At 44.4% G+C, this 17,715-nt stretch overlaps 1 protein-coding gene across 1 annotated transcript in view; it reads left to right on the top strand.

The window, feature by feature from the left end:
- The window catches only part of LOC118358451 (autism susceptibility gene 2 protein), a 498,631-nt gene that overhangs the window by 303,028 nt on the left and 177,888 nt on the right, over nucleotides 1–17,715 (top strand). The window contains 1 exon segment of the mRNA XM_052479010.1: nucleotides 785–829. Within this exon segment, the coding sequence (XP_052334970.1) occupies nucleotides 785–829 (45 nt within the window).

Consider the following 17,715-nt stretch of genomic DNA (forward strand, 5'->3'; position numbering starts at 1 on the left):
GGGATTGGGTTAGGGGGGTAGGGGTAAATGGGAGCTTGAGGTAGAGTATTATAAAGCTAGGAAGCCTTAATGTACGCCAGGAAATACCTTTTAGTGCTGAAAGATTGACTCTGATGAACTGAAGTGGTTCACGTATATAACGCCTCAGTAGGTGATGTGTGATCTTTACAAGTGCAGAAAAAATAATAGTAATATATATATTTGTCTCACTTTCTTTCCTTTGGGCTCGATATTAAACATAACAGACAACAAAGCACACATGGAAAAATATGCCCAATGTCTGAGAAAACGGTTATGTTCAGATTGAGTTATTTGCACTGTCTAGCCTTGCTTATAGTTTGCAAACCTAGCATAGCCCAACACACCTTTTATCCAAAGTGGCTTAGAACACTGAGTGCATATATTTGAGTATATAAGACCCCGCGGGCATTTAACCCATGACCCTGGCATTACTAGTGCCACGCACTTACTAACTCAATCACACTGGACCATGTAGTGTAAGTAGTGTAAGTGGAGGAGGTCATTAAGATTGAACATACCGTCACATTCCTGCTTCTCAGTGTCTCTGTGTTTTTGTGACCTCAAACCTGGCAACATCCTCTTGCAACAGCTGCTCCCTCTGCTAGCTCTGCAAGGCCAGGAGAAAAAGAGCTGACGTACGTACACCAGGCGGGATGGCTGTGCACCAGATCTTAATATAGCAGCAGGCCAAGCCAGGCTAGACAAGCACGTTGGTAGACAGACAGACCCACACCGATTAATGACTGTTGTCTCTTCTTTGCAGTTCACTTCTTTAAAAAGAGGCGAGCCCTCGTTTGGGAGACATGAGGTGAGGTCACAATAAGCTAAGGGTCACATGCATGCATGTGCGCACACACACACACACACACACACACACACACACACACACACACACACACACACACACACACACACACACACACACACACACACACACACACACACACACACACACACACTCCTACTATTTCCACCCTTGTTTGCACTTCTCTATATGTGCAGACTGCAGACAAAGGCAAAGATGTTATGGCCAGTATTTGGGTCATTGTATAGCTTTGTTTGATTATATAATATATGTAATATGTATACACACAGGTTGATTGATTGCATGTATTAGATAGTTTAAGAATATACATATATAGCCACATCACTCATAGGAAGATTCCCTCTCACATACTCATCAAGCCACAACATATCAGAATATAGTTTGTTTGTTTAGATTATATCAGCCTTTGTGCCTCTAGGCAGTATGATTTTGCTTGACAGTTGGAATGCATTAAGTCACTAAAAGGTTATGAGAGATATTCATTGTCCAAGTATTGAGCAATGTATGTGCAAGTATTGGGAGGTATTGAGTGTCAGCTTTGTTTTAAATACATCTCAGGGCTTTGAGCTCATTTAGCTAGTGCTCAGCCTCTCTCGCTCTCTCGCTCTCTCGCTCTCTCTCTCTCATTGTGACTGGTTTGTGATCATGTCCCCCTTCGCTCCACTTGGCTCTGTAATGAGGAGCGTTCATCAGCCATGTTTGAACTGTAGACAGGATTAACTTGGCTAAAGACTTAATGCACACCTCGCTTCCTTGCTCCCCTGTGCACCCAGTCACAGCTCTGCCTGTGTTTTCCTTAACCAGGCCATAGAATCGACAGGGAGCTCCGCTCTGCTCTCTCGCTCTCTCTCTCTCTCTGGTCTCCAGGGCCTCCTCCTCCGTAGCCCTCATTTCCACAGAATTAATTGAGTTCTCATTTTCTGGGAAAGCTATCAGGAAGGCAAAGAGAGAGAGAGAGAAAGATACATAAAGAGAGAGAGATACAAAGAGAGAGAGACAAAGAGAGAGAGATAAAGAGAGAGAAAGAGACATAAAGAGAGAGAGAGACATAAAGAGAGACAAAGAGAGAGAGATAGAGATGTAAAGAGAGACAAAGAGAGAGAGAACGAGACATAAAGAGAGAGATAGACATAAAGAGTGAGACAGAGAGAGAGACATAAAGAGAGAGAGAGACAAAGAGAGACAAAGAGAGAGAGAGAGAGAAAGAGATGTAAAGAGAGACAAAGAGAGAGAGATAGACATAAAGAGTGAGACAAAGAGAGATACATAAAGAGAGAGAGAGACATAAAGAGAGAGAGAGACATAAAGAGAGATATAGACATAAAGAGAGAGAGACATAAAGAGAGAGAGACATAAAGAGAGACAAAGAGAGAGAGATAGAGATGTAAAGAGAGACAAAGAGAGAGAGAACGAGACATAAAGAGAGAGATAGACATAAAGAGTGAGACAAAGAGAGATACATAAAGAGAGAGAGACATAAAGAGAGAGAGAGACAAAGAGAGATATAGACATAAAGAGAGAGAGACATAAAGAGAGAGAGACATAAAGAGAGACAAAGAGAGAGAGATAGAGATGTAAAGAGAGACAAAGAGAGAGAGAACGAGACATAAAGAGAGAGATAGACATAAAGAGTGAGACAGAGAGAGAGACATAAAGAGAGAGAGAGACAAAGAGAGACAAAGAGAGAGAGAGAGAGAGAGAAAGAGATGTAAAGAGAGACAAAGAGAGAGAGAAAGAGACATAAAGAGAGAGATAGACATAAAGAGTGAGACAAAGAGAGATACATAAAGAGAGAGAGACATAAAGAGAGAGAGAGACATAAAGAGAGACATAAAGAGTGAGACAAAGAGAGATACATAAAGAGAGAGAGACATAAAGAGAGAGAGAGACATAAAGAGAGATATAGACATACAGAGAGAGAGAGATAGAGAGACAGGGAAAGAAGGCCAGCAGAGAGGGGACTGTGGAGGGGGCCTCAGAGAGCCTGCTCTCCCAGTCTTCCAGGGATGGTAAAACAGCCACTCGGCACCTCCGGGATGTGGAGGCCCCACTTCACCAAGCCGCACCACACGGAGCTGTGGTGGCTTTATATCTTTATCTTTTCCACAGGGACCCTGCTGCCAGCCCACAGAGGGTTCAGGGAGGCCCTGTGGGCTCCGTGCTCAGGGTCAGGGAGACATGCTGGGTCCCCCCAGTGCAGAGAGAGTGAGCACGCTGGGTCCCCCAGAGCACAGCACGCCTGCTACTGTCTCACTTTAGCTCTTTGTGTCTACTTTAGTACTTGTGCATACAGAGACAGGGATACAGCTCTCATACTGCGGGCACAGCATGTTGTGCTGCTACTGTGAGCTAATGCTAGTTAACCGCTAACCTTTCCGCCCCAGTCTCAGTGTTGCTGTGCCTACCAGAACAACATAGAGACAGGATGTGACATCACTGCACAGGAGTAGCTTGTGTTTCAGAGACAAGAGAGAGATAGGATGATATGTATGTACGCACTGACCCTAGCTTTATAATACACATTACAGAGATGAAAGAAAGAGATTACGTGTCTGAAGCTAGAGAGAGAGACTATGACGTCAATGAAGAGTTACAGAGAGAGATAGGATGACATGCACTGACCTGACCCTACCTTCATCTGAACCCTTTCAATTATAGACCATTACAACTTCACTCACTATAATATTGATGTGCGGGCGGGCCACAGACGTCTTCGATTTCCCCGCTGTAAGTTGAGACAAACACTTAAGAAGTTGTTACGGTGGATTCCTCTTCCCCAATGTCGCTGCTTTAGCGTTAGTACTCAATAATTCAGAACCTAGCTAGCGTTAATGAGTTCCCCATAGGCTGGTCCCTTAGGAGCCTCCCCACTGTCATGTAGTTATATATCATGTCGCCTTTCAAATCAATTACATTTTGATCTGATAGACATGTAATTCAGCCTGATTGAATTTTCTGCACGGCGACAGCCAAACTGTTTTTGTGGAAATAGAAATGGAGCCAGTCAAAACGGGAATCTCCGTAATTATAATGGTATTTCTTCCTGATGTAGGCTGCCTGCTCACAAGTAAAAAATAAATAACAAACACACAAGACGTACTTTTAATGGTATTTCTTCCTGATGTAGACTCCCTGCTCACAAGTAAAAAATAAATCAAAAACACACAAGATGTAATTATGATAATAATTACAATATGGGTCTGTAGTGGAGTGGGTTGAGCACTTCAAGTGTCCACATCAATAAGGAATTAGAATTGGTCCACACACATCTACATAGTTGTGAAGAGGGTACGATAGTACCTTTTTCCCTCTCAGGCGGCTGAAAAAGATTTGGCATGGGCCCTCAGATCCTCAAAAAGTTTTACAGCTGCACCATTGAGGGCATCTTCACTGGCTGCATTACCGCTTGGTACAACAACTGCAAGGTACCCTACCACAAAGCGCTACAGGGAGTCATCACTGGGGCCGAGCTCCCTGCCATCCAGGACCTATATACCAGGCGGTTTCAGAGCAAGGCCCAATCAAATGGTCAAATACTCCAGCCACCCAAACCATAGCATGTTCTCACTGCTACCGCACGGCAACCGTATGTCAATTGCGTCACTAGTTGAACGGTACATCCAGTACATCACGTGTGGAACGGTACATCCAGTACATCAAGTGTGGAACGGTACATCCAGTACATCACGTGTGGAACGGTACATCCAGTACATCGTGTGTTGAACGGTACATCCAGTACATCACGTGTTGAACGGTACATCCAGTACATCGTGTGTTAAACGGTACATCCAGTACATCGTGTGTTAAACGGTACATCCAGTACATCACGTGTTGAACGGTACATCCAGTACATCACGTGTTGAACGGTACATCCAGTACATCACGTGTGGAACGGTACATCCAGTACATCACGTGTTGAACGGTACATCCAGTACATCACGTGTGGAACGGTACATCCAGTACATCGTGTGTTGAACGGTACATCCAGTACATCGTGTGTTGAACGGTACATCCAGTACATCGTGTGTTGAACGGTACATCCAGTACATCACGTGTTGAACGGTACATCCAGTACATCACGTGTTGAACGGTACATCCAGTACATCACGTGTGGAACGGTACATCCAGTACATCGTGTGTTGAAAGGTACATCCAGTACATCGTGTGTTGAACGGGACATCCAGTACATTGTGTGTTGAACGGTACATCCAGTACATCGTGTGTTGAACGGGACATCCAGTACATCGTGTGTTGAACGGGACATCTAGTACATCGTGTGTTGAACGGTACATCCAGTACATCACGTGTTGAACGGTACATCCAGTACATCGTGTGTTGAACGGTACATCCAGTACATCGTGTGTTGAACGGTACATCCAGTACATCACGTGTTGAACGGTACATCCAGTACATCACGTGTTGAACGGTACATCCAGTACATCACGTGTTGAACGGTACATCCAGTACATCGTGTGTTGAACGGGACATCCAGTACATTGTGTGTTGAACGGGACATCCAGTACATTGTGTGTTGAACGGGACATCCAGTACATTGTGTGTTGAACGGGACATCCAGTACATCACGTGTTGAACGGTACATCCAGTACATCGTGTGTTGAACGGTACATCCAGTACATCACGTGTTGAAAGGTACATCCAGTACATCGTGTGTTGAACGGTACATCCAGTACATCGTGTGTTGAACGGTACATCCAGTACATCACGTGTTGAACGGTACATCCAGTACATCGTGTGTTGAACGGTACATCCAGTACATCACGTGTTGAACGGTACATCCAGTACATCGTGTGTTGAACGGGACATCCAGTACATTGTGTGTTGAACGGGACATCCAGTACATTGTGTGTTGAACGGGACATCCAGTACATTGTGTGTTGAACGGGACATCCAGTACATCACGTGTTGAACGGTACATCCAGTACATCGTGTGTTGAACGGTACATCCAGTACATCACGTGTTGAAAGGTACATCCAGTACATCGTGTGTTGAACGGGACATCAGTACATTGTGTGTTGAACGGTACATCCAGTACATCATGTGTTGAACGGTACATCCAGTACATCACGTGTTGAATGGTAAATCAGTACATCGTGTGTTAAAGGGTACATCCAGTACATCACGTGTGGAACGGTACATCCAGTACATCACGTGTTGAACGGTACATCCAGTACATCACGTGTGGAACGGTACATCCAGTACATCGTGTGTTGAAAGGTACATCCAGTACATCGTGTGTTGAACGGGACATCCAGTACATTGTGTGTTGAACGGTACATCAGTACATCGTGTGTTGAACGGGACATCCAGTACATCGTGTGTTGAACGGGACATCTAGTACATCGTGTGTTGAACGGTACATCCAGTACATCACGTGTTGAAAGGTACATCCAGTACATCGTGTGTTAAACGGGACATCCAGTACATCACGTGTTGAACGGTACATCCAGTACATCAAGTGTGGAACGGTACATCCAGTACATCACGTGTGGAACGGTACATCCAGTACATCGTGTGTTGAACGGTACATCCAGTACATCACGTGTTGAACGGTACATCCAGTACATCGTGTGTTGAACGGTACATCCAGTACATCACGTGTTGAACGGTACATCCAGTACATCACGTGTGGAACGGTACATCCAGTACATCACGTGTTGAACGGTACATCCAGTACATCGTGTGTTGAACGGTACATCCAGTACATCACGTGTGGAACGGTACATCCAGTACATCACGTGTGGAACGGTACATCCAGTACATCGTGTGTTGAACGGTACATCCAGTACATCGCGTGTTGAACGGTACATCCAGTACATCGCGTGTTGAACGGTACATCCAGTACATCACGTGTTGAACGGTACATCCAGTACATCACGTGTTGAATGGTACATCCAGTACATTGTGTGTTGAACGGTACATCCAGTACATCACGTGTTGAACGGTACATCCAGTACATCACGTGTTGAACGGTACATCCAGTACATCACGTGTTGAAAGGTACATCCAGTACATCGTGTGTTGAACGGTACATCCAGTACATCACGTGTTGAACGGTACATCCAGTACATCACGTGTTGAAAGGTACATCCAGTACATCGTGTGTTGAACGGTACATCCAGTACATCGTGTGTTGAACGGTACATCCAGTACATCACGTGTTGAACGGTACATCCAGTACATCACGTGTTGAACGGTACATCCAGTACATCACGTGTTGAACGGTACATCCAGTACATCACGTGTTGAACGGTACATCCAGTACATCACGTGTTGAACGGTACATCCAGTACATCGTGTGTTGAACGGTACATCCAGTACATCGTGTGTTGAACGGTACATCCAGTACATCACGTGTTGAACGGTACATCCAGTACATTGTGTGTTGAACGGTACATCCAGTACATCCAGTACATCCAGTACATCCAGTACATCCAGTACATCCAGTACATCCAGTACATCACGTGTTGAAAGGTACATCCAGTACATTGTAAATACCTGTTGCATTCAGCATTTCACTGTAAATACCTATTGTATTGTACCTATTGTATTCAGCATTTCACTGTAAATACCTGTTGTATTCAGCATTCAGCATTTCACTGTATTCGGCGCATGTGACTAATACGATTTGATTTGATTTATTGATAGATTTTTTTAAACCTTTATTTAACCAGGCAAGTCAGTTAAGAACACATTCTTATTTTCAATGACGACCTGGGAACAGTGGGTTAACTGCCTGTTCAGGGGCAGAACGACAGATTTGTACCTTGTCAGCTCGGGGGTTTGAACTCGCAACCTTCCGGTTACTAGTCCAACGCTCTAACCACTAGGCTACGCTTGCCTATCCTTAGTGAATTGATGGAGAGAATTGTGTTTGACAAAATACAATTAGATTTTTCAGAGAACAAGTTAACTACTGACCCTCAGCATGCATATAGAGAATGACACTCTTTCCTGGTTCAGGGTTGATGAGAGTTTTGTTTTTGTGAGAAATATTAGTGACGAAAAGGTTTTCTTCATAATCAAATATCATTCAGCTCAGACACCCATACATACCCCCACATGACATGCTACCAGGGGTCTCTCCACAGTCCCCAAATCCAAAACAAATTCACGCCAGCGGACACAGTATTATACAGAGCTATGATCTCCCTTCCATCTCCAATTACTCAAGCAAACAGAAAAATGACCTTAAAAATGATAATACAACATCTCATGGAACAGCGGGGAATGTGAAGGGACACACAAACACACACAGATACACTAACACACACATCATTTTTTGGTTGTATTGTTTGTATTATTTTGTAGTTGTATTGTTTGTATATCGTTGTATTTTAAATTTGTGTGACTGTCCTTGTTTATCAGTGTTTTGTGTTTTTGTGGACCCCAGGAAGAGTAACTTCTGCAAAAGCAAATGGGGAACTGTAACGGCGTTCGTCTGTTGAAGGAGAGTCGGACCAAAATGCAGCGTGGTGGTTACTCATGTTCTTTAATGAAGAATATAGCGATACATGAAATAACTAAATAAATACAAAACAACAAACGGAACGTGAAAAACCTAATACAGCCTATCTGGTGAACACTACACAGAGACAGGAACAATCACCCACGAAATACACAGTGAAACCCAGGCTACCTAAATATGGTTCCCAATCAGAGACAACGAGAATCACCTGACTGATTGAGAACCGCCTCAGGCTGCCAAACCTATGCTACAGCCCTACTCCGCCGCAATCCCAATGCCTACAAAACCCCAATACGAAACACAACAAAATAAACCCACGTCACACCCTGACCAAGGCGTGACAGGAACCAAATAAACTCACATATACTTCCACCCCAACACATACACACACTACAATCTACAGTACATACTCCCACACGCACATAACATGCGCACACATGCATACTGACTCCACACACACACACTTTCACACTCACCACACTTTTCACACTGCTACAGTTTATCAACCATGTTGCCTAGTCACTTTATTCCTACCTATATGTACATACCTACCTCAGTTACCTCGTACCCCTACACATCGACTTGGTACCGGTACTCCCTGTATATAGCCATGTTATTACCTCGTACCCCTACACATCGACTTGGTACCGGTACTCCCTGTATATAGCCATGTTATTACCTCGTACCCCTACACATCGACTTGGTACCGGTACTCCCTGTATATAGCCATGTTATTACCTCGTACCCTACACATTGACTTGGTACCGGTACTCCTGTATATAGCCATGTTATTACCTCGTACCCCTACACATCGACTTGGTACCGGTACTCCCTGTATATAGCCATGTTATTACCTCGTACCCCTACACATCAACTTGGTACCGGTACTCCCTGTATATAGCCATGTTATTACCTCGTACCCCTACACATCGACTTGGTACCGGTACTCCCTGTATATAGCCATGTTATTACCTCGTACCCCTACACATCGACTTGGTACCGGTACTCCCTGTATATAGCCATGTTATTACCTCGTACCCCTACACATCGACTTGGTACCGGTACTCCCTGTATATAGCCATGATATTACCTCGTACCCCTACACATCGACTTGGTACCGGTACTCCCTGTATATAGCCATGGTATTACCTCGTACCCCTACACATCGACTTGGTACCGGTACACCCTGTATATAGCCATGGTATTACCTCGTACCCCTACACATCGACTTGGTACCGGTACTCCCTGTATATAGCCATGTTATTACCTCGTACCCCTACACATCGACTTGGTACCGGTACTCCCTGTATATAGCCATGTTATTACCTCGTACCCCTACACATCGACTTGGTACCGGTACTCCCTGTATATAGCCATGTTATTACCTCGTACCCCTACACATCGACTTGGTACCGGTACTCCCTGTATATAGCCATGTTATTACCTCGTACCCCTACACATCGACTTGGTACCGGTACTCCCTGTATATAGCCATGTTATTACCTCGTACCCCTACACATCGACTTGGTACCGGTACTCACCTGTATATAGCCATGTTATTACCTCGTACCCCTACACATCGACTTGGTACCGGTACTCCTGTATATAGCCATGTTATTACCTCGTACCCCTACACATCGACTTGGTACCGGTACTCCCTGTATATAGCCATGTTATTACCTCGTACCCCTACACATCGACTTGGTACCGGTACTCCTGTATATAGCCATGTTATTACCTCGTACCCCTACACATCGACTTGGTACCGGTACTCCTGTATATAGCCATGTTATTACCTCGTACCCCTACACATCGACTTGGTACCGGTACACCCTGTATATAGCCATGTTATTACCTCGTACCCCTACACATCGACTTGGTACCGGTACTCCTGTATATAGCCATGTTATTACCTCGTACCCCTACACATCGACTTGGTACCGGTACTCCTGTATATAGCCATGTTATTACCTCGTACCCCTACACATCGACTTGGTACCGGTACTCCCTGTATATAGCCATGTTATTACCTCGTACCCCTACACATCGACTTGGTACCGGTACTCCCTGTATATAGCCATGTTATTACCTCGTACCCCTACACATCGACTTGGTACCGGTACTCCCTGTATATAGCCATGTTATTACCTCGTACCCCTACACATCGACTTGGTACCGGTACTCCCTGTATATAGCCATGTTATTACCTCGTACCCCTACACATCGACTTGGTACCGGTACTCCCTGTATATAGCCATGTTATTACCTCGTACCCCTACACATCGACTTGGTACCGGTACTCCCTGTATATAGCCATGTTATTACCTCGTACCCCTACACATCGACTTGGTACCGGTACTCCCTGTATATAGCCATGTTATTACCTCGTACCCCTACACATCGACTTGGTACCGGTACTCCTGTATATAGCCATGTTATTACCTCGTACCCTACACATCGACTTGGTACCGGTACTCCTGTATATAGCCATGTTATTACCTCGTACCCCTACACATCGACTTGGTACCGGTACTCCCTGTATATAGCCATTTTATTACCTCGTACCCCTACACATCGACATGGTACCGGTACTCCCTGTATATAGCCATGTTATTACCTCGTACCCCTACACATCGACTTGGTACCGGTACTCCCTGTATATAGCCATGTTATTTATTTTGTATTTTTATCTTTATCTCGGCATTGTTGAAAAAGGACCCGTAAGTAAGTCTTTCACTCTTAGTTTACACCTGCTGTTTACAAAGCACTTGACTTGATTTTAATAACAATCTGTGCTTTCTCGGGTTTGTTACATGAAATCTGCCTGAAGACAAATAATGTTTGCTTTTATTGAGGCATAACAGCTGATCTGATTGTTTGCATCGTGTGTAATTTAGTTGATTTAATCTGAACCTGTGTTTTATTTTTTTCTGACTTCCTGTGTCTAGAGAGGGGATAAATGAAACTATACTTAGCAGAGTTGCTGTGTTGTACTCAGCTGACAGGTAGATTCAGAGGGTAGAATACAGCCAAGGCCTTAGCCTTATTCCTTTTTTATTTGTCACTGAAACATTTTTATCGCCAACTAATACAGCATCACCAGTGACACTATAGCAACACAAAGTGCCTCTGCTCCGCAGTCATGGCTTTGTGCCTAAGGAGGAAAAATAACAATTTCTCCCCCACCTCCCACCTGCAGTATCCAGCATCCAGCCCACCTTTTAGTTTATTTGAGCAATGGCTGTTGTTTTGGTATTGCTGAGAAGAAGCAATGGAGTTACCAGCAGCTGTACAGGCAGGGTTTGTGTAGATGGATGCAGGGATGGATGGAGGGGTGAAGGGTTGGATAGATAAATGGAAGCTGGGGTTTGGCACATCAGTTCTAAAATAGTAATGAAATGTGGCTGTTGTCAGCTCCTCTAAGGATAACAGACGTAGCAAAGCGTCCCGGCTCATCCGTAAGCAGGCAAGAGATTGTGCGTGTCAAAGGTGGATTTCTCCCCCAAAATAAAACATTGAGAAGGATCACCAATCCCTCGAGCAAACTGTGTTTCCTCTATCATCCTCCCCCCTTTTTCCACATCAACGTATTTCTTATGCGGTTCTCTCCTTTAAATCCCCACAGATATCTGTTTCTTATTCCCCCCATATTCTTATCCCCCTGTCCCCCTTCCCTCCCTCTCTTTTTTTCCCTCCCTCCCTCCCTCCCTCCCTCCCTCCCTCCCTGTCTTGCTCAGTCTTTTGTTACCGTTTTTCATATTTGCTACAGTACTGGGGAGCCAGGGTGCAGTGCTACAGTACAATCTTCCCTTTCATTGAGTGCATGGCTCCTGGAAATGGATGTTTTACTGCCTTCATTAAGATGTGCAGCAGTCATATGCAGCGGCACGGTGTTTTCCCCCTGAAGTTTAGCTCCATGACACTCACCATTAGAACACATTATGGCCCTAGATTTCATAGCACAGTGGAACACTGTATAATTTGATTAGTGTTATTAATCAAGTGGAATAGCTATGCCCCCCCCACCTTTGCTCGATCTCTAATACACCCCAAAACCCTCCTGACTCCCTCCCTTGCATCTCCTCCCCATCTTCTCTCCTCCCACTGTAACACATGGCTTGTATGCCTGTCTACCTATTTGTTAAAGGCCTGTGCACTCTCTCGCTTTCACAGCCTGTTTTTTCATCCCCTGCCCAGCACATAAATCAATTGAAATGAAAGTTACATAATTGTGCTTGCTGGGAGGTAAAACTGCTCTAAGAATGTTTTAAAGGGAATTTTTACTAGCTGTTCAGTGTAGTTGGAAGACGAGGCGGGGAGAAAAGGAGAGGAAGGTGAGGCCAGTAGAATATATGGGCCTGGATTCTTCATTACTGAAGTAATTCTCCTGCAAATGATAGTGCAGACCCCAGAGGGGAGAGAGCATCCCCACCGCAGAGCTGCCTGAACGTTTTAACCTGGTTAATCTCTCATGGAGAGACCAACTCACGGCACTAATATTATGTGTTAGGGATGGAGGGATAAGGAGGGGGATGGAGGGATGGAGGGATAAGGAGGGGGATGGAGGGATGGAGGGTAGGCGTTTGTTCTCTAGAACATGGACTTAAATCATAACCGTTGCTGGGGTTTAAAATATGCCTCAAACGCAAGAGTTAATTTAATTTAAAGACTATTTTGTTTTTTTCCCTTAGACAATATGCTTAAGGGATGTACAATTTTGGGGTTTGAAATTTAATTTAGAAATATCACGCTGGAAATGTAAATTATTTCTCTTAGTGTAATCCATTTTTTTGTACTAGTTGAGGCTCGAGGTGGCATAGTGGCATGCAGTTCGGAAATAACATAGATAGCACAGCAGCACTTTACAAAATAATGACATAAAAAAGGAGGAGAAGGAGGACAGGAGACTTGTCAGCTATTATAGAGGCAAATTATCTCGCTCTCTTTCTATCTCTCTCTATCTCTGTCTTCCTCTCTCTCTATCACTCTCTGTCTTCCTCTCTCTATGTCTTCCTTTCACTCTATCTCTCTCTCTCTATGTCTTCCTTTCACTCTATCTCTCTCTCGCTATGTCTTCCTTTCACTCTATCTCTCTCTCGCTATGTCTTCCTTTCACTCTATCTCTCTCTCTCTATGTCTTCCTTTCACTCTATCTCTCTCTCGCTATGTCTTCCTTTCACTCTATCTCTCTCTCTCTATGTCTTCCTTTCACTCTATCTCTCTCTCTCTATGTCTTCCTTTCACTCTATCTCTCTCTCGCTATGTCTTCCTTTCACTCTATCTCTCTCTCTCTATGTCTTCCTTTCACTCTATCTCTCTCTCGCTATGTCTTCCTTTCACTCTATCTCTCTCTCTCTATGTCTTCCTTTCACTCTATCTCTCTCTCTATGTCTTCCTTTCACTCTATCTCTCTCTCGCTATGTCTTCCTTTCACTCTATCTCTCTCTCTATGTCTTCCTTTCACTCTATCTCTCTCTCGCTATGTCTTCCTTTCACTCTATCTCTCTCTCTCTATGTCTTCCTTTCACTCTATCTCTCTCTCGCTATGTCTTCCTTTCACTCTATCTCTCTCTCTCTATGTCTTCCTTTCACTCTATCTCTCTCTCGCTATGTCTTCCTTTCACTCTATCTCTCTCTCTCTATGTCTTCCTTTCACTCTATCTCTCTCTCGCTATGTCTTCCTTTCACTCTATCTCTCTCTCGCTATGTCTTCCTTTCACTCTATCTCTCTCTCTATGTCTTCCTTTCACTCTATCTCTCTCTCGCTATGTCTTCCTTTCACTCTATCTCTCTCTCTATGTCTTCCTTTCACTCTATCTCTCTCTCTCTGTCTTCCTTTCACTCTATCTCTCTCTCTCTATGTCTTCCTTTCACTCTATCTCTCTCTCTATGTCTTCCTTTCACTCTATCTCTCTCTCTCTATGTCTTCCTTTCACTCTATCTCTCTCTCGCTATGTCTGCCTTTCACTCTATCTCTCTCTCTCTATGTCTTCCTTTCACTCTATCTCTCTCTCTCTGTCTTCCTTTCACTCTATCTCTCTCTCTCTATGTCTGCCTTGCCTGGGGAAAGCAGGCATCACATCAGCCATGCAGCCTCCTGTGCGTCACTGGAAACAAGCCTCCAGTCTTAATCAAACCTGTCTTCCACCCTGCCACCATCTTGTTTTTAGCAGCTGCATACAGTATGTGTGCTATAATGGTGCATTAAACATCACTGAGGACTCCTGTCATGTTTTTTTTTATGGGTACGCCCCCATCCCCGTCTCTCCACACCCCCTCCCCTGTCTGTGCTCATATGGACTCTGTTGTCATCCTCCTTCACTTTTGGCCATTGTCTTCTTTGGTTTATAAAGAAGTGTCATTCTACCCCCTGAACCTCCTCTTCTCACTCTCCAGTACAAGATGGCTGCCTGTCCCCTCTGGTACAGCAGGCAGTCCTCTTCAAGGTTAAGGTTAGCGTTGAAGATGCCAGGTCTCATCCGCACCGTGCCCGGCGTCCAGCCCAGTAGGCTGAGAAAAGGGAGAAAAGACACAGCCTGTTACTGCTTGGAGTGGGTCTCATTCCAGGGGCACTAATAACTACATGTAATTAGTCACTTCTCACTAGGCCAGATCTGAGACTCAGTTAGGGCCTCGGATGAGGTGAAGGGGAGAAGCAAGGGCCAACCGACCCAGCGGCTGCAGCCATTACATTACAGGACAGAGGGGATTAGCTCTGCAATGGCCCTGAGTAGAGCTCAACTAAGCCCTTCAGCTAGGCTCTTCAGCTAGGCTCTTCAGCTAGACTCTTCAGTTTGGCTCTCTATGGAGAATACACAGCAGCCTGAACTATGCTACAGCTAGGCCATAGGGATACAATATAATACTATAGAATGTTCTATTATATCTGTGAGTCTGCAGAATACATCAGACTGAACTGTGAGCAGCAGTGTGGCATAGAACTCTGATGTTACTGATGTAAAGTCAGAGGTGTTGTCTATGTAGGGTTGATATGCCCCCTGCTGTGGTGAATGTGAGGTTTTGGGATCACAATATGGTGTACCAGAATTGCGCTGGCATGCATGGCATTTTTCTAAAGTTTAGAAACAAAATAAAGAAAGGAATGTTAGTATCTTACTTCCCCACGGTCTGGTTCTGCAGTCCAACACAAATCTATATGTGTTGACTGGTGTGTTTGTGAGTCTCAAGTTTTGGGCTTTGAAGATATCTTTGATGAGCCAGAACAAAAAAAACACCATGACAAAGTTGAGAGAGGAGAGAAAAGAGAGAGACACAGAGAGAAAGAGGTAGAGAGAGAAAAGGTTGTCCTAGGCGTTGTGCAATGACGCAGCATGACCAATTGAGGTTGTGAGGATGAATGAGGGTATTCACAGTGCCTAATGAAAGAGCTCCCGCTGGGCCTTGAATTAGGGTGGGCCCATCTGCCCCACACAGCTAAGCACAAACCAAACCAGTGACCTCGAAAATTACCCAGGAAGCACTTTGTGACGGTCTCCCCAGCAACAGGCCGGGTTCACATGGTAACCAGGCGCTTTGCTCAATCAATCCTCTGGCAGCCTCTTCAACAGAACAGAGAGAAATTTGGTTGGTCAGAAGGTTGGAGGGCCCCGTGTGAAATCAACTTAGAGAGGACAGACAGGACACCTAGAAGGAACTGGATTATTTCATGTGAAGTTAAACCTCTGAGCTAAACTCTCACCCAGTTCAAGAGGTGTGGGATGTTGTGGCCCTCTCCAACTTCTCCACCTTTAAAATACAAAGAGCTTCTTGTTGTTAGTTGTTTGTTTACCCTAAGACTGTGTAATACACTACAGTATGTGTTCAGATTAAGTAGATATACTGTAACTGAAAGAGGAGTACAGAGTATTACAAAGTTACAGAGTATTTATAGTTGCATCGCAGAGCTGGACATTAAATGTATAGACCAATGAAGGGGTCCAGGATTATTGTCACCCTTGGTAAAGATGAGGGAAAAAGACTGCATAAATAATTTAAAAAAATACCAAGCTATATTGTATGCTATTTTTAAAAATAATAATGGTAAAAATAATCTCTTTCTCTTAGCAATTAAATTAGTATAAAGTAATATAATTGGAAGAAAAAAATGTGTATACAATATAGCTCAGTATTTCTATTGTTTATTTTATATTGTCTTTTTTGCTCGTCTTTATCAAAGATCCAACCATTCCGGACCTCACTGAATTATTACAGACAGGGGTTAATTTACCCATGTGATTCAGTTGAATCTCTATCAGCTCTATGGGCATGGGGAACGTACTGTGTGACTTCCCAGGATTCGCACCCAGGTGTCCTGTGCGCCACAAGACTGTGTTAGCATGCAGAGCTAAAGTCTGGGAAATATACAGTAATAGATCATAGAAGTTAGTCAGTGTGTCTCTATTCTGTGACTGAACTTTTGACAGCATGAGATGACAATCCACCCTCTGCACTGCGTCTCTCCTAATGCCACACGGTAATGAGATTGTGCTGCTGGAAATATCACTACAAAGCATCTGAGTCTGACTGCACCTTCAGACAGGCCTGCCTTGCTTGCCTTCATTGCCTGGCTTCACTGCTTTGCCTGCCAGCCTGAAATGAAAAGAGGTGCTGAAATAAAAACAATCAGAATCAGAGACGAAGGAATCTGAGGAATCAGAACGAGGAAGCTCCCCCCTAAACCCCCGTCCCGATCTCTATGCAGACACCGCCGCCGTACACGCCGCTCTACACAACGGAACTCTTTTATCCTGAGCGTGATTAGCCATCCGAAACGTTTTAAAGCCCCTTTGACTGTGTTCTTCCTCAAACTAGAGAGTTCCGTTCTGTTCAAGGGGGCTCTTGATTCGGGAGGAGCTTTCCTCCCCAGGCTGCCAGTGATCTCTCCTCTAATTGTGTCGTTCTCTCATTCTTTTGTTCTCTGACGAAGCTTTCCGTGTGTGTTGGCGTGGGAGCCCTTTAAGTGCCGCTCTGCCGTACCAACGGCACCTCCGCCTCTTTCTGCTGCTATCTTGTTCTCCTCCTCGTCAGATCAAGACACCAAAGGCACTTGGTTTAGAAACCACCCGGTTCTTTACATGTATACGTCTGTCTGTGTGAGAATGGCTTTGTACAGTACATACACTCAAACTACAAATTAGCCTTCTGATGAGGCCTAATACTGACCTACAGGAGGTAGAAGAGATGTATAAAGGACCCCTCCAACCGCTATACATTCATATTACCTAATTTTCTCTTTCTGGTTCAATTGAAGTGTCTTCAACTTTTTGCTGTTTCTTTCCTCTGCTGTAGGACGACGATCTGACACGTTGACAATTGTGCAACCTTTGTAGTACATTAAAGCGGGATGGGAGCAAAGCCCCATGTTTCAGGACATTACTATGT

The sequence above is a fragment of the Oncorhynchus keta genome, chromosome 25, assembly GCF_023373465.1.
Source record: "Oncorhynchus keta strain PuntledgeMale-10-30-2019 chromosome 25, Oket_V2, whole genome shotgun sequence".
NCBI lineage: Eukaryota > Metazoa > Chordata > Actinopteri > Salmoniformes > Salmonidae > Oncorhynchus > Oncorhynchus keta.